The sequence below is a fragment of the Mixophyes fleayi genome, chromosome 3 (assembly GCF_038048845.1).
Source record: "Mixophyes fleayi isolate aMixFle1 chromosome 3, aMixFle1.hap1, whole genome shotgun sequence".
Lineage (NCBI taxonomy): Eukaryota > Metazoa > Chordata > Amphibia > Anura > Limnodynastidae > Mixophyes > Mixophyes fleayi.
Window position 1 is genome coordinate 70,807,935 of NC_134404.1, and position 27,350 is coordinate 70,835,284.

The 27,350-nt window shown below is 38.8% G+C and overlaps 1 protein-coding gene across 1 annotated transcript in view; it reads right to left on the minus strand.

Moving 5' to 3' along the window:
* Window positions 1-27,350, minus strand: part of ARHGEF4 (Rho guanine nucleotide exchange factor 4) — a 196,390-nt gene that overhangs the window by 61,355 nt on the left and 107,685 nt on the right. The window contains exons 2-3 of the mRNA XM_075201702.1: window positions 12,167-15,478; window positions 6,909-7,214 (exon numbers count right to left, since the gene is read on the minus strand). Coding sequence (XP_075057803.1) covers window positions 6,909-7,214; window positions 12,167-15,478 — 3,618 coding nt within the window. The remainder of the gene's footprint in view (window positions 1-6,908; window positions 7,215-12,166; window positions 15,479-27,350) is intronic.

A 27,350-nucleotide genomic window follows, 5' to 3' on the forward strand; every position in this document is an offset into this window, starting at 1 on the left:
AATCTTTTGAAATTATCCAGTGATATATAAGTAGCTCAGGAGGTTTTCTTTGGTATGCAGAGGATGTGGATCTGACCAGCCGAATGCGCAAAGGTGAGAAATCAGGTTCAGTGAACAATCCAGAGCTCAGGACATCCCTAGCTCACTTTGAAAGCCCTGTGACATCTGGGAGATCAATCTGTCCTTATTGACAGTTAAACTCTAAAGATGGGGGGTGAGAGCTTTGTGGGAAAATGTTTAAAACCTTCTGCTTTAAACATCACAGTGTGCATTTTCATGAGGGGTCTATCAAGACTGAAATGTCTCATTTTTCTCAATTCAGTCCCTCACACACCAGGGGGTAAATGTATGAACATGCAGGTTCTTCAACACCCGCGTGTTCAGCGTGTTCGGCGATTAAATTTCAAGCGGCGCTGCTTTGTAAAGGGAAGTTTCCCTTTACAATGCAGCGCCGCTTGAAATTTAATCGCCGAACACGCTGAACACGCGGGTGTATAAGAACCCGCATGTTCATACATTTACGCCCAGGTCTTAACTAGTAAGTAGTGACTCTGATTATTTTCTGAAATTTATTTGTGCAAAATATTGTATGTCCTGTTATTCATTTTTGTAACTAAGCCTTGGAAGCATTTTTCAGATTAAATACATTTAATCTAGTGTGTTCATTACTCATTTATGAGTCACGCAGTCACGGAGCCTCCCTGGGCTCAAGCTACACATGTAGCATGAGCCCAGGGAGGCTCATTCTACATGTGTATTTGATTTAAGCATGAAACATTGATAAGTGGTTCTGGTGAACGTGAGGACAGGTAATGCCAGTCACGGCCAGCTGTTCAGGTTACTGTATCTGGGACAGGCTGGGCGTTCGTAACACAGGCCTAGAGGATTTTATTTATACCTCAGTTCCTCAGTGGGGGAGGAATCCGAGGGAAGAGACTGGTCAATGGAAATATGCGTGTTTACCTATAGCAGCACTCCTTTTAGATTTTACTTTGGTGCTACATTGACAATTAATGGGTTACATCTGTCTAGTGTTCTTGGATGTGATTTAAATATGTGGACATTACAATGAATACATAGTCAAAAAAATAACTATTATATTGACTTTCATATTTTTTTTTAATGTGTAAAGCCTTGTAGTTGTGCTATAAGATGTCTGTTGCTGCTTTGGAAATAGGCAAAGAATACAATATCTTTCATTGCAAATATGAAAAATAATCACTTTGGAGTTGATACTGTAATTAGAATTTCAGACTCTGTTGCAGTGGTTGTTACACGTCACTGCCGAAAAAAGGAGAGAGAAGAGATATATATATTCTGTCCATTCAACTAAAATAAATCCTTCCCAGTAGGATTTGTTTTGTGATGTCACGTGTCTACTTTAGCGCAAATGTGTCAGTTTTTATTGATGCGTTCACCGATTTGCCTTGGTGGAGGGGTTCCTTATGTGCTCAAACGCAAAAACGAGATAGAGGGGTGGAGAGGGCACATTCAGGGCGACATTCCCTGTTTCATAGGACAGCATTTTTCTCTCTAAAAAGAACTTTAATTTTTATATGTTCTATGGGAGGGTATTCAGTTCTGCGTCATGTGCTGTTGAATGCCTCCGAAAAGAGTTGCGAGGGCACTCTGTGGCGATGTAACATTGAGGCGTGCAGGAAAATCTACTACGATGTTGCAGGGGCAAACGCAGGATTTGTAGAGGGGGGTTTCTACACCATACCGCCAGTGGGCGTGACAAGCATGCATGGGGGCGTAGCTATAACTTTAGACAGTGCTTGGCTGCTCTCTAACTCTTCCTATCCCCATAATATACATGGGCACTACTGTTAGGTAAACGCAGCTCTCCCTTTTCAAGCAGAGCCATGTGAAGTGGGGGCAGGGTCCAACCACCTCAATTATACAGTGCCCCAGGCTTGGTAGTGTGTATCCACAGATCTAAGGTGGATGTAATAGTAGTGTGTATCCACAGATCTAAGGTGGATGTAATAGTAGTGTGTACCCACAGATCTATGGTGGATGTAATAGTAGTGTGTATCCACAGATCTATGGTGGATGTAATAGTAGTGTGTACCCACAGATCTAAGATGGATGTAATAGTAGTGTGTATCCACAGATCTAAGATGGATGTAATAGTAGTGTGTATCCACAGATCTATGGTGGATGTAATAGTAGTATGTATCCACAGATCTAAGATGGATGTAATAGTAGTGTGTATCCACAGATCTATGGTGGATGTAATAGTAGTATGTATCCACAGATCTAAGGTGGATGTAATAGTAGTGTGTATCCACAGATCTATGGTGGATGTAATAGTAGTGTGTATCCACAGATCTATGGTGGATGTAATAGTAGTGTGTACCCAAAGATCTATGGTGGGTGTAATAGTAGTGTGTATCCACAAATCGATGGTGGATTTAGCAGGGTTGGCAATCCCACTAGTTGAATGGCAGTTGCCTTGAGTGAAATATTCCAGCACCACAATCCCTAGAAGATGCTGCCCCCCATACTCCTCTCCTATGGCAATATTCCAGGGATGTTAATTGGAATTTCACAGCCCTTGCTACACCAGACGACTTGGGAAACTCCCAGCTTACAGGCTGTGACGCTTATGTAGTATATCTAATGACTGATTGCAATTTTCTGTTGGATTTGTGTATGACAATGTGAATATTTGATGTAACCTTATAATGTAATCTCAACCTGTGCTTTGTTAAATGACATGAGTTTGAACCTATGCAAGTGTCATTAATCTTTTGAAATTATCCAGTGATATATAAGTAGCTCAGGAGGTTTTCTTTGGTATGCAGAGGATGTGGATCTGACCAGCCGAATGCGCAAAGGTGAGAAATCAGGTTCAGTGAACAATCCAGAGCTCAGGACATCCCTAGCTCACTTTGAAAGCCCTGTGACATCTGGGAGATCAATCTGTCCTTATTGACAGTTAAACTCTAAAGATGGGGGGTGAGAGCTTTGTGGGAAAATGTTTAAAACCTTCTGCTTTAAACATCACAGTGTGCATTTTCATGAGGGGTCTATCAAGACTGAAATGTCTCATTTTTCTCAATTCAGTCCCTCACACACCAGGGGGTAAATGTATGAACATGCAGGTTCTTCAACACCCGCGTGTTCAGCGTGTTCGGCGATTAAATTTCAAGCGGCGCTGCTTTGTAAAGGGAAGTTTCCCTTTACAATGCAGCGCCGCTTGAAATTTAATCGCCGAACACGCTGAACACGCGGGTGTATAAGAACCCGCATGTTCATACATTTACGCCCAGGTCTTAACTAGTAAGTAGTGACTCTGATTATTTTCTGAAATTTATTTGTGCAAAATATTGTATGTCCTGTTATTCATTTTTGTAACTAAGCCTTGGAAGCATTTTTCAGATTAAATACATTTAATCTAGTGTGTTCATTACTCATTTATGAGTCACGCAGTCACGGAGCCTCCCTGGGCTCAAGCTACACATGTAGCATGAGCCCAGGGAGGCTCATTCTACATGTGTATTTGATTTAAGCATGAAACATTGATAAGTGGTTCTGGTGAACGTGAGGACAGGTAATGCCAGTCACGGCCAGCTGTTCAGGTTACTGTATCTGGGACAGGCTGGGCGTTCGTAACACAGGCCTAGAGGATTTTATTTATACCTCAGTTCCTCAGTGGGGGAGGAATCCGAGGGAAGAGACTGGTCAATGGAAATATGCGTGTTTACCTATAGCAGCACTCCTTTTATATTTTACTTTGGTGCTACATTGACAATTAATGGGTTACATCTGTCTAGTGTTCTTGGATGTGATTTAAATATGTGGACATTACAATGAATACATAGTCAAAAAAATAACTATTATATTGACTTTCATATTTTTTTTTAATGTGTAAAGCCTTGCAGTTGTGCTATAAGATGTCTGTTGCTGCTTTGGAAATAGGCAAAGAATACAATATCTTTCATTGCAAATATGAAAAATAATCACTTTGGAGTTGATACTGTAATTAGAATTTCAGACTCTGTTGCAGTGGTTGTTACACGTCACTGCCGAAAAAAGGAGAGAGAAGAGATATATATATTCTGTCCATTCAACTAAAATAAATCCTTCCCAGTAGGATTTGTTTTGTGATGTCACGTGTCTACTTTAGCGCAAATGTGTCAGTTTTTATTGATGCGTTCACCGATTTGCCTTGGTGGAGGGGTTCCTTATGTGCTCAAACGCAAAAACGAGATAGAGGGGTGGAGAGGGCACATTCAGGGCGACATTCCCTGTTTCATAGGACAGCATTTTTCTCTCTAAAAAGAACTTTAATTTTTATATGTTCTATGGGAGGGTATTCAGTTCTGCGTCATGTGCTGTTGAATGCCTCCGAAAAGAGTTGCGAGGGCACTCTGTGGCGATGTAACATTGAGGCGTGCAGGAAAATCTACTACGATGTTGTAGGGGCAAACGCAGGATTTGTAGAGGGGGGTTTCTACACCATACCGCCAGTGGGCGTGACAAGCATGCATGGGGGCGTAGCTATAACTTTAGACAGTGCTTGGCTGCTCTCTAACTCTTCCTATCCCCATAATATACATGGGCACTACTGTTAGGTAAACGCAGCTCTCCCTTTTCAAGCAGAGCCATGTGAAGTGGGGGCAGGGTCCAACCACCTCAATTATACAGTGCCCCAGGCTTGGAGGGGGTTTCCAGGCACTAGGAAGCCCCACCTCGGTTTGCCTATGTGTTTGGCTACTGTAGTACCTAGAAATGCATGCAGCAGAACATTGCAGTGACATATCGTGCAGAATTGAATTCCCCCCTATGAGAGGACAGAGATTTTCCAAGAGATGTATATTACACCTTATGGAAATTCTAGGCACACTTTGACCAATGTAATAAAAATTCCATCCTTGAGTGGGACTAAGATGCAGACATGTAGTAGACAAAAATGACTACGGGTGTCATTTTTCCATCAGAAGGGTTATACATACATGCTGCATCTTTTTTTTAGGTAGCAAAGAGCTGTATTCTGTCATCACCACATGAAAAGATTACCTTCATAGTTCATCTCTGTAACAAGATGTAACTTGGTGAACAATTGTAAATGCAAAGAATGTATCTCATTAGTCAAGATAGACAGAAAGAAGCAAGGAAGTGTCATATGTTGGCAATTTCACAGCAATAGATATAGGAAATGCAAATAAAGAACTTAGTGAATATTTTTGGTGTGTTTTTCTTCCTATTTATTTTCGGACAAACTATTTGCCATAATTGTGTCAAGCATGGAAGATCTCCAGCTTAGCAAATAATCTATTTTTTCATGCAAACCCTGAGTCAGAATATTTCTATTGCAGGTAAAATATGCATAGCAGCTTATTTCATCTTTTCGTTGGCACATACGTTTAATGTTTTTATGTCATAACAGCCAGATGTTTTGTTATATAAATTTGCTGCAGCCATGTTAAAAATGGTGTCACATTATTATTCTTCACGTGTAATGGTTTTGATATTGGGGGTCATCGTGGGGCAAAAAATGTGTAACACAGGGTGTCTGCTTTGGTGGTCTTGTGTTTGGTTCTGTACAATGTCACCATATATATGACATGTGCAGACCAAAGACAACTAAATAATTTCATGGAATCTTCTGAAATGTGAGACGGAACTGCAGTCCCTTTGCATACAGTACTTGCATGTGATCTATACAGAGGTGCATTGAGCCAGAATGTGCACTTCATCTCAGGGGTAGAGTGTATGGGCAGGGTGGCCAAGAGGAACTTCTTAGGGCCCCTTCCATGACCACAGAAAGGGACATGGCCACACCAGGTGGGCCTCCAGGCTTTGTACCTGTACACCCCCCCTTTTTGGTTTATGGGTTGGCAAGGGGGCCATATGACAGAAGAATGTAATAGTCTATGTCCTCCCTTCCCTGTCAGTTGCTGGTTTCCCCATACCTCCCAACATGTCTGTCCCCGGCATAGAGCTGTAAAGCGCTAGGCTGCCCATTACACACCTCCCTTCCCCTAACAGTCCCAACCGTGGGACAAACTTAGGACTGTCCTGCAGAAATAGGGACAGCTGGGAGCTATGGTTTCCCTTATACTGATGCAGGAGGAGTTCTGTGCTGGTCAGTCAGTGAACGAATCAACCTTAATGGGCTTTTACATGCGTCAGTGTATGCATCAGGGTATGCTGGTGACGGTGGTGATAGAGAAATGGGGGAGGAAGGTTCCTCGCCCAGTTCTTCTGATGTCAGAAATCGTCCTAGTGCCAAAGTTACGCCCAAGCACTCCCTACCTGTGTTCCTCTGCCACAAGCCTTATTAAAGCAAATGACTCTCATTTACCTGCTCAATTGAGTCTCATATTGTGAAAGGAAATTCATATGTATATTGAGTCACTACCATGGGAACAAAACAAGCTTACACGACCTCATAGCAGGTATACAACTCCAGACTGTTTCCACAATTAAAAAGATCTGCATCCCCTCTCCAAGGGGACACCTCCAAGGCATCCTGCTGTTGCTTTTGTAACCATGAGGCTGCCAAAACCAACATTTTGTGCCTACACATTCTGTGGCCTGTGCTTACCCACAGAGCTGCCGTCTAGAATAGGTGCACAACTGTATGAAAGTGCCTTCTGTGCTAGGACATGCATTTTTTATTTACCTTTTGGAAATGACCCCCTCATATTGTAATATTGTGATGTAGAGTGAATATGATTCTGGAATGGAATGTGACATCATTATTTTTGGAGTGACAAATGTTGTTTTATTATGTTTGTCCAACTTCATTAAGTTCTTTAAAGCTCCCATAACATGCAAATAGTGAATCATTTTAAAGAACGTTTTCATTTGTGAAAAATTTGCATAGAAGACAAAAGGGCAGAGAAGACAGCAACCAGAAAAGGACAGAGCGAGGGGACGGATGTCATTCTTACTTGGAACTGGTTCTTCATGAAACTTTCTGCTTGCAAAGTGCTTTCTGACTTGTCTACTTTCATTTCCTGCTTTCTCTGATTTACCCATAGGTGATCACAGCTGAGGCTCCTGAACAGAGATTTCATTTTCCTTTTCTCTGAATCTTTTGCATGTCCCAATGAAGTCAGCAGGGGCAAGGTGGAGGTCTTACTTGCCATGTCCGTGTTTGGGAATGTGAAAACCAGCAACTCAGAGGTCTTCCTCTTCTGAAGGATTTTCTCCTTCTGCATCTTTGTAGCTGTTGTTTGATTTTGTTGCTTATTATCCTGTTTTTATTAGTATTAAGTAAAAAGTATGTAAGACCAGGTAGAGCTGAAACTCACCATAGTGATGTTGCTGAGTAGCATACAAACTATATACTTTATGTTTCCATGTGAGCCTCAGAAATTCCAATAGTTTTACATATACAAACTAGATAATTTGTCATAACTGGGCAGTCATATAGGGTGTTAGTAATTACGATTTGCATATGCAGACTTATAATACAGGTATGGGATCTTTTATCCAGGATGTTTGGGACTTGGGGTATATTTACTAAACTGTGGGTTTGAAAAAGTGGAAATGTTGCCTATAGCAACCAATCAGATTCTAGTTATCATTTATTTAGTATATTCTACAAAATGACAGCTAGAATCTGATTGGTTGCTATAGGTAACATCTCCACTTTTTCAAACCTGCAGTTTAGTAAATCTAGCCCTTAAGGAGAGCAAGGCAATACAAAGGAGTAAATCTGATCCTGGACAAACCATGTTACAATACAAGGAATGCAAATTAGTTTATTATTTTGCACATAAAGAAAATTCTGTCTTTTTTCATGTAGCACACAAATACTTGATAGCTTTATTTCTACACTGAAATGTAAAGTTTATTTAGGACATATACCAACTATAAATCTGTTCTTTTTTTTATGCTTTGCTCTCCTTAATGACTCAGGCCCGTACTCATTACTGATCTATATGCAGAGATACCAGTATGACAGAGCAGGGACAAGAGAAAGTAAAGTATGTCCTAACTTCCCCCGAATGCTATTTTGTTAGATGGCTCATATAACTTGTAAATTCCAATAGAGATTAATGATCTTTATGTGAAAATCCTCCATTCACCTGTCAAAAATCCAGAATGGAGGACAAATTGATTAAAATAGGTCAATGTGTATAGAGCCTTATGTGGGTCATGTTGGCTGGAATGTCGGTTTGCTTCAATCGCAGCATCACTTTTCTGGCTAGAAGTGGTAGACGCTGAAAGTAGTCTGTTAGAGTGGAAGGGACTCATGAACGCCTCATTTAGTGATAGGAGCAAATTCAGCTAAAGTATGCTAATTTGTACTTGGACAAACCATGTTGCAATGCAAGGGGAGAATGCAATTTTATTTGCATGCAGGTAAAATACCGCCTGCTTTTGTGAAGCACAGAAATCTTATAGATTAGAGGTAGAGGGCAATTCTGAGACATTAGGAGCTAGTGGGACTCAGAGTGAAGATGGGACTGTAGATGGTAGAACATGCAGATGAAGTTGTATCTGGGATCCCAACTGGTAGTAGGAGTGGAAGGAGATTGTGTTAGAAGTAGAGACACTGAATTAGAATAGACTAGGCTAGTGAAAACTAGTTAGGTTTAAGAGACCACTCTAAATACAGAAGGTTGGTGGAGAGTTTGGTCAGGCATGGTAAGGAGGTAGGGAGCAGCATGGGTGAATTCTTGAAGTTGAAAGTAAGAAGAGGTTAGCAGAAAGGAGATGAAGACCAGGTCAGTGGCAGATCTAAGAGGGCGAGAGGAGGTATATCTTGTGACCAGTTTAGAGATGTTTAAAAGGGAGGAATAGGCTTGGATTTTGAAGTTAAGGATGAGTAGCTGGAATTGAATTCTGTAGGTAATGGGGAGCCAGTGTAGAGATTTGCAGAGTGGTTCAGTGGATGTGGAGCAGTGATATCAGTCCTGTCACAGCATTTAGGACTGATTGTAAAGAGGAAAGGCGGGTAAGAGGACAACGAGGGTTCTGAGGGAATTACTTGGAATGTGCAGCCAGGGGACAGAAAGAAATCTATTCCAACACCTTGTCTATGACTGGATCAAGGAGTGTGGGTGAAAGAGATACCCCCATAAGAGAGTGCAGTAGGGGAAGCATAGTCAGGAGGCTGAAGGAATTAGAGAATAATGTGAGTTTGTTGCAGAAAGATCTAGTGATCCAGAGAGGGCAGGAGGAGGGGAGGTGGGAAAGAGAACAGATGAGAAGGAGGTTGGAAGGGTTGGAGGTATGTGGTGAGTGTGAAAAATTAGTGGTGGACGAAGGAACGTGAGTAGATTGTGGGGATTGAGGGAGATGTTGCCAGCAGCCAGGGGGGGTAGATAGGTGAGAAAGAGGACCAGGGAGGGACATATATGGGTGACAAGGTAATTCCAATTAGCATAGGCTGGGAAGTCAGGAGGCTGCAGGGAGCAGAGCATCGGAGGCTACAGGCTGAGCTGTTGGAGAGAGGGGAGGTGGAAGTAAGTAGGAGGTGTATAGATTAAAATGTGTATGGCGGAATGGTGACAACTAAATTGATATGTGGGATAAGAGGAATGAGAGTAGAGAAATTACATATATTAGCCAAATCAGCTAGTACAGGGCAGTTGTAAACAGGGAGACAGGTAAGCATCAGTGACTGAATGAGTTAGTGTTAACAGAGAAAACTTGGTGAATAACAGAAAGTGAGCACCTGGAAGACAGGCTTTGAAGTCTGTAGTTAGAATGGGCTGAAGGTGAGGTCCTGAACAGCAATAACAAAGGTAAAGGTAAGGACATTGTGAGAAATCAGTTAACAAATACTGGGCATCTTTAGTTTTATACTGTGATTAAGATTTGTGCGAGGACATACACCGCTGCCAACATTAAGGCTAGATTTACTAAACTGCAGGTTTGAAAAAGTGGAGATGTTGCCTATAGCAACCAATCGGATTCTAGCTGTCATTTTGTAGAATGTACTAAATAAATGACATCTAGAATCTGATTGGTTGCTATAGGCAACATCTGCACTTTTTCAAATCCGCAGTTTAGTCTTTAGTCTGCGTATTTTAAATTTACCCCCCTTTCAGTGCAAAATGGGTTTGCCAAGGTGTAAAATTACAAATTTTAGCTGTATTTACTCGTAACTCTAAGTAGGGTTATTATAGAGTAAATGTTTATACCTGTGGAGGAAAGAGTAGAATGAGGACTCTCGCAGTGATCTAATAGACCATGGCCTGTGATAGGCTGATTCAGTACCCAGCTCAAAGCTAATTTCCAACACAATCAGAGGGGAAGACAATCCAGTGTTAGATGAAGTGTACAGACTGTCTTATAGTGCATGGCACTCTTTCCCAAACAGCTTAGGGCAAGATATGAGTGCCATGCCTCTAACAATAGGCCTCAGGAGGGTACAAATGACATGGGACAGTTTATGTGCTCCAGGGAGTTGGTGGAAGCCTGGGATTTACCAGTTGTCCTTGTTCACCATTACTCCCTGACAGGATCCCAAAGCGCTGGTTTGATGTTAAAATACTGGGATGTTGATGGATTTTTGGGATAGTGACAGGAGTTTAGTAGAAACATGACTATTACATCACTCTGCCTTCTGGAAGCCTCTGCTGATTTAGAAAATTCTGGATCGCAAGACATAGGGGGGTATTCAGTTGTGTGCAATGTGCTGATGAACATCACGGCTGTGCACATATCCAGTACTACGCTTCCTCAACATCACGGATATCTCCTTGCACCCCATAGAGGTGCAAGGAAAAATCTGCAATGTTACATCGCCACGGAGTGTCTTCCCGACCATTTAAGAGGCAATCTGCACTTATTGAACTCCCCCTATAGTATAAATCATCCAGTACCTGTCATCATTTATAAAGTGTAATCAGATATAATAATAAGTATAGGTATGTGATTTCTTGTCCAAAAAAAATCATTATCCAGAAAGTCCCAAAATACAGAAAGGGAAAAAGGGAAATTATTACTGCTTTTCAGTGATTTTGCCATATATATACAGACATGATCATCAGGTTTTGCCCTATATTTACTATGAGGAGCTCTGCTAAACAATTTAGTAAGGTGGGCAGTACAGGGGTAATGTGGATGGCATTTTTAAAAGTCCTTTAGTAGATTTTAGACATGGTCCTGAAAACTTCCGAAACTCCTGTATGAGCACTGAAGGCTGTGATTCTTGTAAACATGATCAAAGGTTAAAAAACATTGCTTTTTATTATAAATTTGGATAACATGTAAAAATATTTAGGTATTCCCGTTTCATGTATAATACATTGATTGGTAAAATGGTGATTAGTAAAACATCACTTCTCATTGTTAACATTAACAGAATTATTTCAATCTTTAGAATAACTTGTACTGTCCATGTGTAAACCTCCCCAGCTGTACCGTTATAGCAATACAAAAAAAATAGACCCAGAAAATAAGGAAATTGTAGACATTGAAATGTTTGTTGGACCATTAAGGTGTTTAGGACCATATGAAAAACAACTGGTACAGGAAACCATCAATATAAGTTCGACAAACCATAACTCTTGTTCTCTCCTACAAGTTTTTCCATTGAAAAAATTGACTTCTAGTGCCACCTGCTGGTAGCTAATATACAGATCAGACATTAACTGCCATTATGCAGTTTACAATGCAAAAGACGACTTCAAACAATCGAAAATGTCTTCAGGGGTGATTTTTAGCAAACCAATACCACATTACAAAGTGCTGAAAATGGACATTCAAAATACAATTTCAAAGTAAATCTTTAGCAAGTGAACCATATTAGAAATTTTCCTTTGGGATCCTCTTTAAATTTGTGATAAAAATTACCTACACTATAATACGGTTGCCAAAGGAGCTATTTACAATCAGATACATGTGAAATACATGGCTCTATTGCAATTATTTTAGATGCATATTTGCATTGTATCAATTTTAATGCAACCAAATAGCCTGGGCCATTCATATGTGTCTGTTGTGGCTGACATGGCTTTCTAGTTGCAAATAAAGTTAAATATATATATTTTCTTTAAGAAGTTTGGTAAAACAAGCTCCCTTTTCCTCCCTGACCCTGAACATATTTATGTGATGATCTGGAATAACCAGGTGCGCCATCAGGTAATTTGTAATAGTTGGTTATGATAATGGGAATTATTACCTGCTAAAATATTCTAAACAAAACATAGTAAAAATTACATAAAATAAATGAATGTACAGCACTTACTTCATCTCGTAGTATATCACTAGTTGAAGAAGCAGTATGTAGGCTAGCTTGGGATTGGCTGCTGATGCCACTATCCTCCTTCAGGCACTCGTTATCTGAAGAATTTGTTGTCCATGGTTTAAATATCATCGATGTATCTGCTGAGTCCTCTAGTGGAGAACAGTTACCTAGAGAGGTCATGGAGGTGGCACTGGCCCTGGAATTGCGCAAACTTTTCCTTTGATAGCTTGGCCATTGGCTTTGTGGTTTTGGGCTCATGGGCCGACAAGGCATGAAATTCAGATCAGAATTCGAGAATGTGATCATATGAGATGTAGTGCATGATTGTTTAACCACTAAAGGTTGGTCTTTTTCATTAAACGCTGAACAATTAATAGACTGATCAGATAAAGTCTTTGCATTTGCACCACAGTTAGGGGAATTTCTTAAATCAGCATCATCAGTTGCAGGATTTGGAGAACTAGTTGTCCTATGGATGCCATGATTCAATTCTGCACAGTTCTCATCTTTCACTTCTGCTGAGGAGCCACTAAGCAAGTTTGGAGCCACTGATGAATTTTCTTTAGAAAATTTCCTTGGCTTGTTTTGACTTATAACATGTGTCGATAAACTTATCACGCTAAGCCTTTTCAGTGACTCACTTTCCTTGCTTTTTCGCAGTGCTCTCCATGACATTTGATGTTCTCTGACCTTTTTCTTTTCTTCTTTAGCAACACTTTCTGCTTGTTGAGCTGCATTTTCTTTTTCTAGATTTTTAAAATCAAATAGACTTGAGAAGGACTTATGAGCCCAGGACAACCTCTCTTTTAGTCGTTTGCTCTCTGCACTTTTACTGCTTTTGATATCATTACTTTCGGATTGGCTTTTGGGTAGATCTTCGTTGTTTGATGTCTTGGATGTATCAGACATATTTACATTTGAAACACTACATCTAAGTCTGATAAAATTGTCCAGGTCAATTCTCCCAGACCCTGAAGCCTTTCTCATGCTTCTGTTGTATAGGAAACCATTTTCGAATAGCTCATCGTCTGAGATATCTGAAGACTGTTCGTCCTTACATAAATTTGCTATCAGCCTAGTATTTATAGGAGGATTAAGGGAATGTGAGCATTTGCTATCTGTATTATATTTTCTTGCTGTACTCTCATCTTTGTCCTCTACATCTGTGCTACTTTCGGTTTTGTCTTGGTTGTTGTCGTCTGTCGTTATCTCAGAAATAGGGGACAATTCTGAAGATCCAAGACTTAAAATTTTATTTGTGTCTCCTTCTTCACATTGTTTATCATTACATTCACTTTCAATGCTATTATTGCTACTACAGGTGCTTCGGTCATCCATTCCCATCACACATATGTCCATGCTGGTTGTTGCTCCGTCAGGAACGTAGTCTTGTATAATGCCCAAGATGTCTTCTGTTGTATCTTCAGTCTGGTTCAAACCTTCACATTCTTTCTGATAATCATCATCATCTGAGAAACTAAATTTTTCATTGTCTGAGCTATCGGTGCTTTCTTCACTTTGGATATCATCCAAAAGTGGAACAGAATTTGGCAAAACCATAATATTCCCAATGGATTTTTCATCTAAATCACATTTCATAGGTGACTCTTTTGGCTCAGAAACCAGAGTATTATTTACTTCCATACAATCGTTTTGCATATATTGTCCATCAAACACCTCATTCCACAGTTGAGGACCTTGTTTATCCTGGTTTGTTTCAATGGCCACATTATCTTCATTCATTTCAAGTGAGCCTTTCATATCTGTGTTTCCTTCAGTGGAGATCTTCTCCTCCGTATTGTTATTTGTGTTGACTACATGTTTATGTTTCAGTATATCTGTGTCTAAATCACCAGTGGAAATTGTAATGGGAGACTCCTGAGTGATTATTGTATTTTTATCAGAAGAACTGTTTGTTTGATTAGGACAAATCTCTCTGCATTGTTCTTCTATAGCATGGACATTGTTGGACTTGTTCCGTGTTTCCTGAGCTCCTGTTTGCTGAATGGATATTATAATAAGAGCAGGTTTGCTAGGGGAATCACTAGTGGTAGCACAGCGGTTCGGATCCTGATGTAATGTGCTGGACTCTTTGACATTTACATGATTTACTGTGATATCACCATTATTTTCTGTACAGTTTGGTAATTCTTGTGGGTGGTGTTGAGGCACAGTTGGCTTTGTCAATGCTTCTGAATTATTACAATATGCCAGTGTCGAGTTTGATACAACCACAAATATTTTTTCTGATGTTCCGCAAACTACTTCTGCACCATCCTCAGCATGTGATTGGCAGTGCTGTCGTTGGTCTGTTTCGTCACTATGAACTGTTGCGTTTTGTTCCCAATGTTGCTGAGAGGTGAGATTCCAGTCTTCTGAGGAATGGATCTGATCAATGTTATCCTCATACTCTTGATTTTCTATTACTGATGATGTCCTCATTAAAATTCCATTATGCTGATCTAGACAAGCAGAAATTATTTCCGAATTAAGACTTTCTTTAGAGAGAGGCTTTACAATTGTGTTTATATGTCCTTTACTTGTACTATTGTTGAAATGTGCATTTCCACTGCTGTAAGTAGGTATTTCTAAATGAATATTAGGCAGACTTTGGTGATATTTATTTATACCGGCAATTCTAGAAATATCTGATCTTGCACAGGACAGGCAGCCTTCAGACTGGGATATGGCACTGACTCCTGTTTGTATTCCCCTCCTCACTTCTACGCAACTCTCCAAACCTCTATGTTTTATTGTTCCTGTTGTCACAACATGTTGCCGTCCATTGTAGGATGTATTATTATTCTCTCTATCGTCACTTGGGTTTAAATCTGAAGTATATAAATGTTTATGTACAGTTGGCTCCTTGTCGTTATCATCTGCATCCAGTTTGTTCAGCTCAGATGTAAGATTTTGCTGATATAAAAAGAGTTTTGTATGTAAACAGCTAGAAGGCTCTGTCTGATCTTGGCGGGACAGAGTTTCGTTTGAGAAATATGTGTTGTTTAAATGAATATTGTCCTGGATTTTAGGAAAACATGAAAGCGCAGATTCCTCCTTTTCTAGAAAAATACAGTCTGATCTTCTGCTCAAATCATCTGTGGTGTCACTAGAAACCGAATCAATGTCCGAGATACTTTCAAACACTTCGCTTTTTAATTCCGTGGGACTTTCACTGAAGTACGACCTAGTTTCAAAATAATCTTCATCTTGATCTTGACTGAAAGACCCAAATTCAAATGTACACTGCTCAGCACCGAGGTCTTCATTAAAGGCTACTTTGTTTTCAGAGTCTTCATTTAGTTCAGGGGCCTGTAACAACAAATAGATAAGAATTGTTAAAAGAAACAAAAAATAATAAATATAGCACTACATAATATAATAGAAATGATAAAGTATATATACCATAAATCATCATTTATTTCTATCTATCTATCTATCTATCTATCTATCTATCTATCTATCTATCTATCTATCAAATAGTGATGTAGAGACCAAATTCATCGGACATGATTTCAGTGCTCACTTGAGATTTTAATGCAACTATTAGTGCCTGACATAGGAAGACAAAGTTATCATTGTTATATTATATTTATAATATCCTGCTAATGGTCAGTGCCATGCAACAGGGGGTGAACAGAGCACACAGTAACGGCTACCTACAATACATAAATGGCATTGAAAGATACATAATATCGTTATATATTTGATCATTTTCTCTCACCGCTCCACATCTGCTGTACCACTTTGCAAATCCCTTCACTGGCTCCCTGTGTCTTTAATAATCCAATTCACTCACTCTTACCTACAAAGCCCTCAACAACACCACCCTTCATACATCTTAAATCTCATATCAGAATTCTCTCCTTTTTGCCCTGTTAGATCTACCTCTGACCTGCGCCTTGTCTCATTTCTTGTAACCATCTCTCATTCCCACCTAAAAGACTTCTCCCGTGCTACTACCCACCTGTGGAATTCCTTTCCCACAACCTTCAAATCTTTAGATGCTCTCTGATAACCCATCTCATTGTTAGAGCTTGTCTTATCCCCGATGATAATACCCACACCAATGTACCTGCATAGCTGTCACAATCTTCATTCGGATCCACACTCACTCCTCTTGTCTCAGCTGTGCCCTCTTCCACTTACAATATAAGCTCTCTTATGAGTAGGGCCTTTAATACCTTTTGTTTTCACATCTGCATTTATTTTCTCTACCTTGCTCCTGTTTCATGTATGTCCTGTTTTCCCTACTGTACAGCGCTGATGACCCCTGTGGCGCCTTACAAATCTACAAATCTACAATAATAATATAATAAAAATTACACTATACATAATTCTAGAAAGACATGTAGGCTATTTGTTAACAGATCAAGTCATTAACTAGACAGTGAGCATAAGTGATAAGTAATACAGGCAGGCATGTGCTCAGGATCATGGGCTCGAATAACTGGGCTCAGGGGGCGTGCAGGCAAAGAGGTGCAGAGAACTGAACAGAAGGTGCAATGGTAGAAGGAGAACATGAACAAGAGAGACCTACTCATGAGAGCTTATTTCCTAGGGGTAAGGGCTAACACAGAAAGGGTGGCACAGAGTGGGAGAATATCTAGCCCAATATCACAGTGTGCAAAACATGATTGAAATATCCAGTTTCTTAGTGTAATTGTTCTACCAGCCCTGTTCTGCCCTAATTGATAGTAAAATCTACATGAAAAGCAAAATGTGAATATGATCCATATATTAGTCCCTATAGTTCATCTTTCTGCTACACCCAAAATAACATATGAAAAAAGTATATTTGTATATTTTAAGTAAACTAATCTTTAGCAGGGTTGGGCCTGTAAAGTCTGTAATGACGGAGACAAAGGACACAGCTAGCAATGTTCGGGGAAATATGTCCAACTCTTTGCAAGGGATTAGATGGGAACCATGTCACAATAAGCCCCAATTAAATACACTATATATTCCAATGTAAAATAATTGTGTTCCAGTTAAAAGAATGATAGAGGCAGCTTTACAAGCTTGTCCTACATTACTGCTGTATAATTAAAGAACAAATTAAAGAACAAACTGTACTTATATGTGGTATTTGGCTTTTATTATTCCTCTGCTGTCCTCTTTTCTCGTGTTTATTGGCCCACACATGTACTCTATTTAACCGACTATCAAACAATTTTCCAAATGTATGTTTGATTTAGCTGGTCCACAGCAACCTATGTACAGTTGTGTTAAAATAATCCTACGTTTGTGATCATTGGAGGAAGTATTGATAAATCTTGTCTAAAGATGACCACTCTCAAACTGTATGTATGGTCACCTTCAGATCACACTAACAGGTCCCAGGTATGCGAGAAGTGATTGGACAGTTCTGCCAAACACACCAAGGTAGAGACTTTACTTAAGGAGGTCATTCATGAGCCAACGCTGCCGCTAGGCTCAGATGCTGAGTGGCAGAAACGTCACTTTGGCCACACATGTAGATGACTAAATGGGTTAAGAACTGTCCAATCACTTCCAGAATAACTGGGACTGGTTAGTTTGGGGGACTTCTGTTGTCACGAGTGGGACACTTGCACTGAGGCTTTCTTATTAAAAGAGTCTCTCTCTCTCTTATTATAAGGTATATTTACATTACTATGGTAGCTTACATACAGTGTGCATGATATTATAAGATGGGTATGGTAACTATTTGCATCGTATGGCGGCGTTATTGATTTTCAAACTTGTGTCACGAGTGGGACAGAACGTAGACATACTTTATCACGTAGAGCAATTTTATACAATCTCTGTGAATGTACAGGTGGGATACAATTTATAATTTACCCATTGTGAAGTAAAAACTTGGTGTAGAATATGTTATAAAAATACAAGAAAAAAGTATTAGTTTTATGCAAATAATGATTTTTTATTTTGTCACGGGTGGGACACAGTGCAAAATAATTCTCAGTAACACCTATTTTATGTATGTGAAACAGAAGCAGTGCACTTCTATTGCTACCTAATCATTTTTTGTCATTTTAATCTTCTTACAAATATTATTGTTTGAGTATAATTTTTTTGGTTGTTCATTACACTAGTAACCCTGTTCAAACACATCTACAATAGCAGGAAACTCATAAAAAAAATTTTGCCTCTCACTTTTTTAATAACTTGTGTAGGTAACACTGCAAGTAATATAATTTTCATTTGTTTTGAATCATTTTCCATTTTTCCCCAACAACCTTCAAAAACATTATTTTCACTGAACAGCTCTGTGCACTGTCAGCATATCTGTAGTGAGCAGTCTTTATGGAAGCTGTTTTAAACTGATCCTGCTGTTACATCACCAACTTCAGGTGGCTGTGTCTGATTAACTTCCAGTCGGGAGGTACGGTCCTCAGGACTCTCAGGTTCAGAACCAGAGTACACTTGGGAGATTCACAGTTTGAAAACTTTGAACATTTTGTACTCAGACTGAAAAGTGTGTCCAACAATCAGTCTGTTTGTCATGGCCCTGTAGATAGTGTAGTGACTGTAACCCACCAGTACCAATTACAGTTTACCATCTTTAATCAAGCAGTCCCTTATTTTCTTCAGAAATGATACATATGATCTCAATATGTTTCACTGACGATCGTGCTGCTGAAACAAAGTCTTTAGAATTCTCAACCTGAAATCTGCACTGTTTTACTCTGCTCCACACAGCACGTTTTACTACAGCTCCTGTCCCATCAACCATCCCTTTATCATGGGGCCTGGCAAAGAAGTACCATTGTCCCTCCACACTGAAGTCTTCTTTCATAAAACAAAGGTTGACCTTGTAAATCTATTCTTAAATTGGGCTAATGTCCCATCGGAAAATATCTTGATGTTTAGTAAATTTAACTAATTTTTTAATGAAGTTACAATTCTATTCAAGTAGGCAAATACAGCATACTGGTAGTTGGAAAGACAATCGGTGACCATTGCAAAGGAACGTTTTTCTTCCATTGAAAGCCATGCACAAACAGTACATATAGTGATCTGATTGTGGTTCCAATGCGCTGACTGTATTTCATCTTGGGTCATTGCAGAAATGAACGTTCTGAGATCTGTAGTACTGTCTTTATAGTTACCTGTCATGCAATCTTCATTTTTTGTATCACAACAAACAAATTCAAGCAATTGACTTGTTTCTTTGGGAAAGTTCATATCCTGTTTGCTGATTACTTTGACAATGTGCATGAAGTTTGCATGATACTTACACACACAAACATTGTGTGGTATTTCACATGTAAGGATAACATGTTTGAAACGCAACTCATAGAACTTGGAAAGTTTGACTGGAACATCACCAGTCTTGGTGTTCAATTTGCCACAGGTGGGACAGTTTAAAAAAGTTAAAATCCCGATAATGCAACTATATTATTTAATGAATGATTTTTATAGGTAATGAACTTAAGTAAATGCTTACTTCTAACCGACTGTACACCTAACCTCAAGACCATTATCTCATTACAAAAACTTTTGTATGTTTTTTTGTAACTGTCAGGACAATTAAATCACTCTGTTTTTGCAAGTTAAATACTATACATAACCTTGTCTTTTCAAACAAATTCTCCGATAAATCTTGAAGTAAATACTTTAAATAGCATCCACACTCCCTAAGAACTCGCCGAACATAAACAGCTGACATATATGTAATGGTGTCAAATTTGGAAACAAAACTCCTCCAGTAGGCAGCTACCAACATGTATTTCTACCAAATGGTGCTGAAAAATTATTTTTCTTTCATGAATATTAAATTTGAGGTATTTACTAACAAAATAATTTAAAATTGAACCGTGATAATGATTCTGACAAAAACAATGGTCAGGTTCATCTTCTCATGGAATGCCCCTTTGTTATGGAGATGTTCGATAGTGGTCAACTAAAGACTGGATTTACCAATACATCTGATGATGATCTGATTGAATCAGAATGGAATATGATCAGGCATCAAAATCATTGTAAGACTACATGCTATATCGGGTCAACGGCCCAATATTATTGCCGACAATAGTGCGGAACCATCATTAAATTATTCAAGATAGTAATTAGTGTCCAAATAGTGTTTTTTTTTTCATGGACTGCAGAATATAAATATCACTGAAAAACACAGTAAAAGAATGATTGGGATAGTTGCACTTCAATTATCTACTCTAGGACACATTGTTTTTTATCACTTATAAATAAATAATGGGCCTTAGAGTTTTTCAAAGCTTGCAGTCTAACTCTGTTCAGCTATACAATATAAGGATTAATTTTCTCCTCTTACCAGTGATTAACACTGGTTGCAAAACTGCAAAAGCTTTTTTAACTCAACATAAATACACACTTAGAAAGTAAGGTATCTGAAGTGGACAGTCAGCGTGCAACTTTTGACTTGTTAGTTTAAAACCAGTCACATGATTATTAAGATATCTTTGCTCAATTTATAGTAGTTCCATTTGTATATATGAGAATGTATTGTAAAGATGACGTATGGCTAAAATGTAGGTTTATGTTTGGTAAAAAAACGTTATATTGTTGTTTGCATTTTTTATGACTTTTCATTTATCCATAGACCAAAATAATTAGATTAGCGCCCTGGGAGTATATTTACTAAACTGCGGGTTTGAAAAAGAAGAAATGTTGCCTATAGCAACCAATCAGATTCTAGTTATCATTTGTTTAGCACATTCTACAAAATTATATCTTAAATCTGATTGGTTGCTATAGCATCTCCACTTTTTCAAACCCACAGTTTAGTAAATATAGCCCTTGGTGTTGGTTGTGAGAACCAACCACAATCTTGACATTGTAGTGACCAATCACAATCCTGTTGTGAGACAATGTTGTTGCTTCTCTTATCCCTGTGAGATATCATTGAGTTAAACCCTTGCTCTATGGATAAAAGTGCTGATGAGCAAAATGACTTCTTAGACTAGTGAAATGTATTTTAGCACAGTGATTGTACAACTATTGAACCAAGCAGGAGTGGAACTAAGTTTCATCACATGAGCAGTAATTTTGTGTTATTTGAACATTTTTGACTGAGGAGATTCTTCACGTAAGGAATCCCGGGTGTCTCTGCCTGAACTTGTACCAGCAACATGCCAGCCCACATCTCACACAATCATGTCTTGTTAAGTGATTTGCTCTTTCCTCTCTTCACATACTGTGCACAATCCACACAGAGCTAAATTGTGTCAATATCTTAGCAGCATTAGAAAGTGTGATGTTCTGACCGTCTACAGTAATGAAAATATACTATTTTAAGTCTTCTAATTTAAAATGAATGCAAATATTATATCTGAGTCCGAGCTGTAGTTAAAAGAGGCAAAGACGGACTGTGGCTCTAGAATTGCTGCAGGAACAGAAGTGCCAGCATGCCCTGGCAAACATGGCAAAATATAAATGTGTTTTGAATGACTTATATATTTAATTTTGTGTAATTATCTTGCCTGAAAATAAAGAAAAGAAAACTTTCTTCCCATGAATTAAGGACTTTAACAGAAACATAGAATATGGTAGATAAAGGTCTATTACCACGCGTATTCAACCCACTGGATTTATCCCAAGAATGTTTCGTTATGTTCATTGTGTCTGGCAGCATCTTCCACTCTTTCAGTAATATAATCATATCCAACTATGTTCCTGGGCCCCCCCCAATTTGTGACAATGTTCCTTTGTTCTAGAAATCAAAGATTTCCAAATACTGACAATGATGCGGATGACATTTATCTTGCAACACCTTAAGTCAATACCTGTGTGGTAACATCAGAGAAAGTGTGTTGAATACTAGAATCCTACAGTGTCACAAACTCGTAAGAAACAAAGACAAAGTTCTCTGTATCAAATACAAAATATACAAGTGCCCCCAAACCCATTTACATACAAACACTAAGGGGTAGATTTATCAAACCTTCTAAAACAATAGAAATGTTGACCAATAGCTGTTATTTGCTAAATAGAATGTACTAGATAAATGATAGCTGGAATCTGATTGGTTGCTATGGGCAACACTTCCACTTTTTCTTTTTAGAAGGTTTGCTAACTCTAACCATAAGACCCCAAATAATCAATAAACTTGCATATAAAGTCCCACCGATACTCCACCCTGTGTTAAATGTGACTGTACCAATATTAACACATTCATTTCCATTAGATTTAATGAAAGTCCATAGTCAGCTAGAAGAACACAAAACAGATACATATTTAATAATAGATAGAATCAACGATATACTATGTCAAATACAGCTCAAAGCCTAATGAATCCATATTACAAATATTGTATAATAATTATATTCATATTTCATATAACATTATTACACTACTATCAGTACTATAGTATGGAAGCTATCTACAAGAAACATGCATTCTTCATTAAAACCCATGGGTGGCATGCTACTAAGCCTATAATCCATTTAAGCTCATGGATGACATTTATTTAATTTTATGTAGGAAACAATAATTGTAAAACTTGTTAATCATCAGTGTCCACATATTAAATAGAGGTCACATAGCATTGGAGTCAACACATTGCTTCATATATACATGCAGTGTGCGTGCAACATTTCATATGCAAAACAACAACCAGCTCATTATGAATCATTATGGCATTTATCATGTTTTAACTGTGTCATCAAACCAAAATCAAATAGTATTCAAATTTGGTGTCAATAAATTATTGACCACATGATTAAGCTCGAAAGCAGATAATTTGCATAAACAGACATAAACATTAATCCTCAATTCCCTCCCATATCCTTAAAGTGATATTTTGGAACTGCTAAAGTGTAACCCCTCAGTGCAAATACTGTTTTGTGATGTTATGTACCTACTTCTTCTAATGAATTTGCAGGCTAAGGGGGTCGGCGTTTGTGAGGTTACAAATATTGCACTGGCCGATCGGAGGAGTGTTCCTTGCTAAGTGTGGGTTAGGCCCATGAGTGCTTCTACTTTTATACAGTGCTGAATGTATTTCACTTTACTTGACGGGATTAATTAAATGGGATAAAGCGGCATTCCCTGCTTTGCAGACGCCACCTAAGGGCTGGTGCGAATACCTGCTGGTGAGGATGACAATCGCTAGCACTAGCTGCTTCTGATTGGCTGATTCCGGTTTCACCTCTGTGGCTGCTGGGTGTTTTCTTCATTGATTGTATAATATAGGATTTTATGTGTGTAATTAAAAAAATATTTCTTTCGTACATTAGAAGGAAGGTTATATCTGCTGTATTATATGAAGTGTTTTCCCTATGACAAAAAAAAATGTTTGTTGTTCTTACCACCTAGTTCTGTGTATGTGGGTATAAGTACCCCTACGGTATGTGCTACAAACTCAGCATATGTACTGAAATACGTTTTTTGTGTGCACATTTTTTGGCTTCAACTTACACCCAAGTTGCGGTTAATTCTGCATCAGCTCCATAAAGAGGCACCGCGGGTGTAGATTTTCAAATTATTAGAAAATGACTCCCATAGAATAAAACATCACTTTATCAGTTCCAGTAATACAAATTTATATCTGTGCACTAATCTCTGCCTCTTATCCCATTTACATTAGTCATTACTGTGCCATGGTTAGATCCCTGTACAAATAGAACCATTCTGGTATAAATGCAACTTAATCACATCACAAATACAGTCACACATCTACTCAAATACTACAGAGAAGGGGAAAGATAGGCAGTTATATTTATAATCTCTGGTGTGTGGACACCTTCCAGATCATACACATTAAAAGATGTCATTTCTGTGCAGACAACATGTGTTGTTAATAATAATATTATTGTCTCAGATTATCCCAGCAGAAATATTGAATAATTTACCTTAAAGTTCTGTGTTCCTTTGTGCCGCCTGTACGGGTGCAGCTGAGACTGTCTAATGTATGGAGAAACACGAGACAGCTATTGTGCAGAGTGTTATACTCTGTCATTAAGGAGACATGTACAGTACCGGTTTGACAAGTTATAAGCAAAGTTATAACTGGCTGTTTAAATATTACTAAAAACAAACCACTTGGATTGTGTAACACCCACATTTTGTATACATACAATGCAGTTTGTTATAAATAGTAAAAACAGAGTGTTGTGTCTCCACACTGAGATTCATATACAAACTGTCCACAATGTTCCTCAATTTCCCTTCACAGCAAATATAAATATCCCCCAGCCTCACGCAGGTTCTCTCGTATTTATTTACAGTCTGTTTTCCTTATTTATTCATCTGTATATGCAGACACTAACATTCCTGATGGATGGAACGATGGTAGAATAATGCAGTGAGCACATTAATACAAGTTCTCACAATGTAGCAGGCATTATTGAACATTTTTCTAAGCATGACTTCCATTATTTATCTTGAGGATCGTTTAGTGTTGGAAGCTGATTGGCCTCCTGGAACCAGTAGAGCCACAAGGGAAAATAGTGTAAAAACCTCACAGACACTGTAAAAAAATGCTTTAATTAAAATAGATATCCCCCAATCTCTTGTTCACCAATAAATCCCAAAGGAATCCTCTACTTTCTTCTTCTTTTTCTTGTAATCCAAAGGAAAGATGAAAAAAAACATCTTAGCGACGTAGCCCTGTTGCAATTGATAGGCCAGGAGGCCTGTTCGCAAATAACCAATCCAGAGTGGCTTCACTCTGGTTAGAGCATGAGAAAGCAATTCTGATTGGTTAGTTGCGGCTAGACACCATGTAGGGTTTCAAATTGTTCAATTGTAGTTCTGCAAGCACTAGTGATAAGTAGAGATGCTCAGGCTTGGTTCCCCGAGAACCGAACATACCTGAACGTAGCAGATCTGAGTACAGAGCCGAGCCGACTGTACTTTTGCACGCCTTTGGACATGAAAACAAGAAATCCAAATACTAGGGCTGGCAGACCTGGTCTTCTGAATTTGCAGTCAAATTGTACAGTGTTATATATGTTACACACAAAGAGGAGAGCTCCATTGCTAATTGTCATTGCTGAAATACAAATACTAGAGCTGGCAGGCTTGGTGTAAATCTGCAGTCACATTATACTGTGTTATCAAAATGGATTCACAGCAGTACACAGAAGACCAAAGTTTTATTGAGACAGACACAAATATAGGGAAGGGTGTATAAATTAAGGCAAGATAGTTAACAAAACTTCAAACAGTGATGGGGGAATTGGTTGGAGGGGGTAAGGAAGGGGGAGACACAAGCCCAAGTGTTTATTGAATAAACAGACACATAGGGGAAGGAGAAGAGGGAGACAGAAAATTAATCATCTTCCTCTTCCTCGGGACTGTCAATGGTGTTATAGTCTCTTAGTAGGCTGTGGATCAGCCTGCGACAGTCCTGGATGGTCAACTTCTCCCTTTTCAAGATGAGGCGATTCCTGGCAAGCCAAATAGTGCCCTTAACGGAGTTCATAAGGCGCCAGGTCTCCTGGATTGCCCCAATGATATGGGTCCCAGGAAATAATCCATAAAATACCGAATGGTATGAAAGGCAAGTTCTGGGCTCACTGTCCTTAAGTTCATGTTCAAGGCATCCAACAGTGTCTGTGCAGTGGGCTAGTCCCAACAAATACACTGTGCTGTTTCCCTTCTGGTGAGGCAGAAGGGGCAGTGGGCATATCGGCACAGGTTCCGGGATTGCATGAATGTCCTGAGAGGCAGACCCCCCTGGATAGCCATCCATACAAAGTCTTTGTGCCTATTAGTCAGCCTCTTAGAGTTTAAACATGTAGATCCATGCATTATCAGGTCTAAAGTCTGAAAGAATAAACTATGCAAAATGTAGATTTCAGTTGGAGAAAAGGGGGATTGTCTTGGGGAAACAGACACACATGGGAACCCTAAACAAAAATGTATGATAGCGAAGCACAGTAAAGTATAGTATTGTATAGTATAGTATAGTGCAGTATATTATAGTACAGTATAGGACAGGACAGTGTAGTATAGGACAGAACACTGTAGTATAGGACAGGACAGTATAGTATAGGACAGGACAGATAGTATAGAACAGGACAGAACAGTATAGTATAGGACAGTGTAGGACAGGAAGGTATAGTATAGGACAGGACAGTATAGTATTGGACAGGAGAGTATAGAATAGTATAGGACAGTATAGTATAGAGATGGTTACTGACCCCCGTGTTTTGGTTTTGGATTCGGTTTTGGATCTGGATTACCGTCGTGTTTTGGTTTTGATTTTGTTTTGCTATTTTGTTGGAAAATCAATGTTTTTGGGCCTAAAATAACCTAATTTAGTGCTCCAACTGTTTTAGAGATAAGTAATCTAATTGTAGAGGTAATAAATCATCCAAAAAACAATTTAATTCTTCGTTGGTAGGCCTTCATTTATTCTACCCACAAAACAGATTGTCTTCCTCTCCATCTATGCATATTGGCAATGCAGCCATCGTCTTTGGATGTATATTACACCCTACACTTATAGTTAAATATGTAAAGAAATGGAAAAAGGCAGTTAGCTTTCTGTCTCTATAGGCCCCCCTCCACTTGTTTAAAAAACCAAAAAATTCAGCCGTTATAGACTGTACAATATTAATTGAAATGGACAAAGCCAGTTTGGTTTCTGGCTCTATAGGCCCCCCTCCACTTGTCGAAAATACAAAAAAATTCAGCCGTTATAGACTGTACAATATTAATTGAAATGGACAAAGGCAGTTTGTTTTCTGGCTCTATAGTTTCCTCTGCACTTGTCGAAAATACAAAAAAATTCAGCCGTTATAGACTGTACAATATTAAGAGAAATGGACAAAGGCAGTTTGGGGTCACTCTGTCTATGACACTCTACCCTTAAGGAGAAATTGCCCAAACAGCAGCCTTTCAAGACGGTACCTGGTAGTTGTGCACCAACTGTAGGCTCGGTAACTTTTTGGGATCTGCCACTAATAGCCAAAGGTAAAGTCCTCATTCTCTCTTTGCCACTGCGTGTGTAGAATGGCATGTTGGCAAATTTTTTTTTATCGGCACTTAACTTTTGCTCAGTAACACTTCTTTTTTGCTTCAATACAGTAAATATTTTTTTTTATTTTGTTTTTTGGACTGATTTCGAAACACTCTGCAGTTTGACATTGCCTTGCCTAGATGACGTACTGGGAACACTAACATCAGGACTGGTGACAGATCCTGGTTGCTCATTCTGATCAAATGTGGACTGCTTTGAATCCATTCAAAATTATTTGGTAGATACTGCTGACAT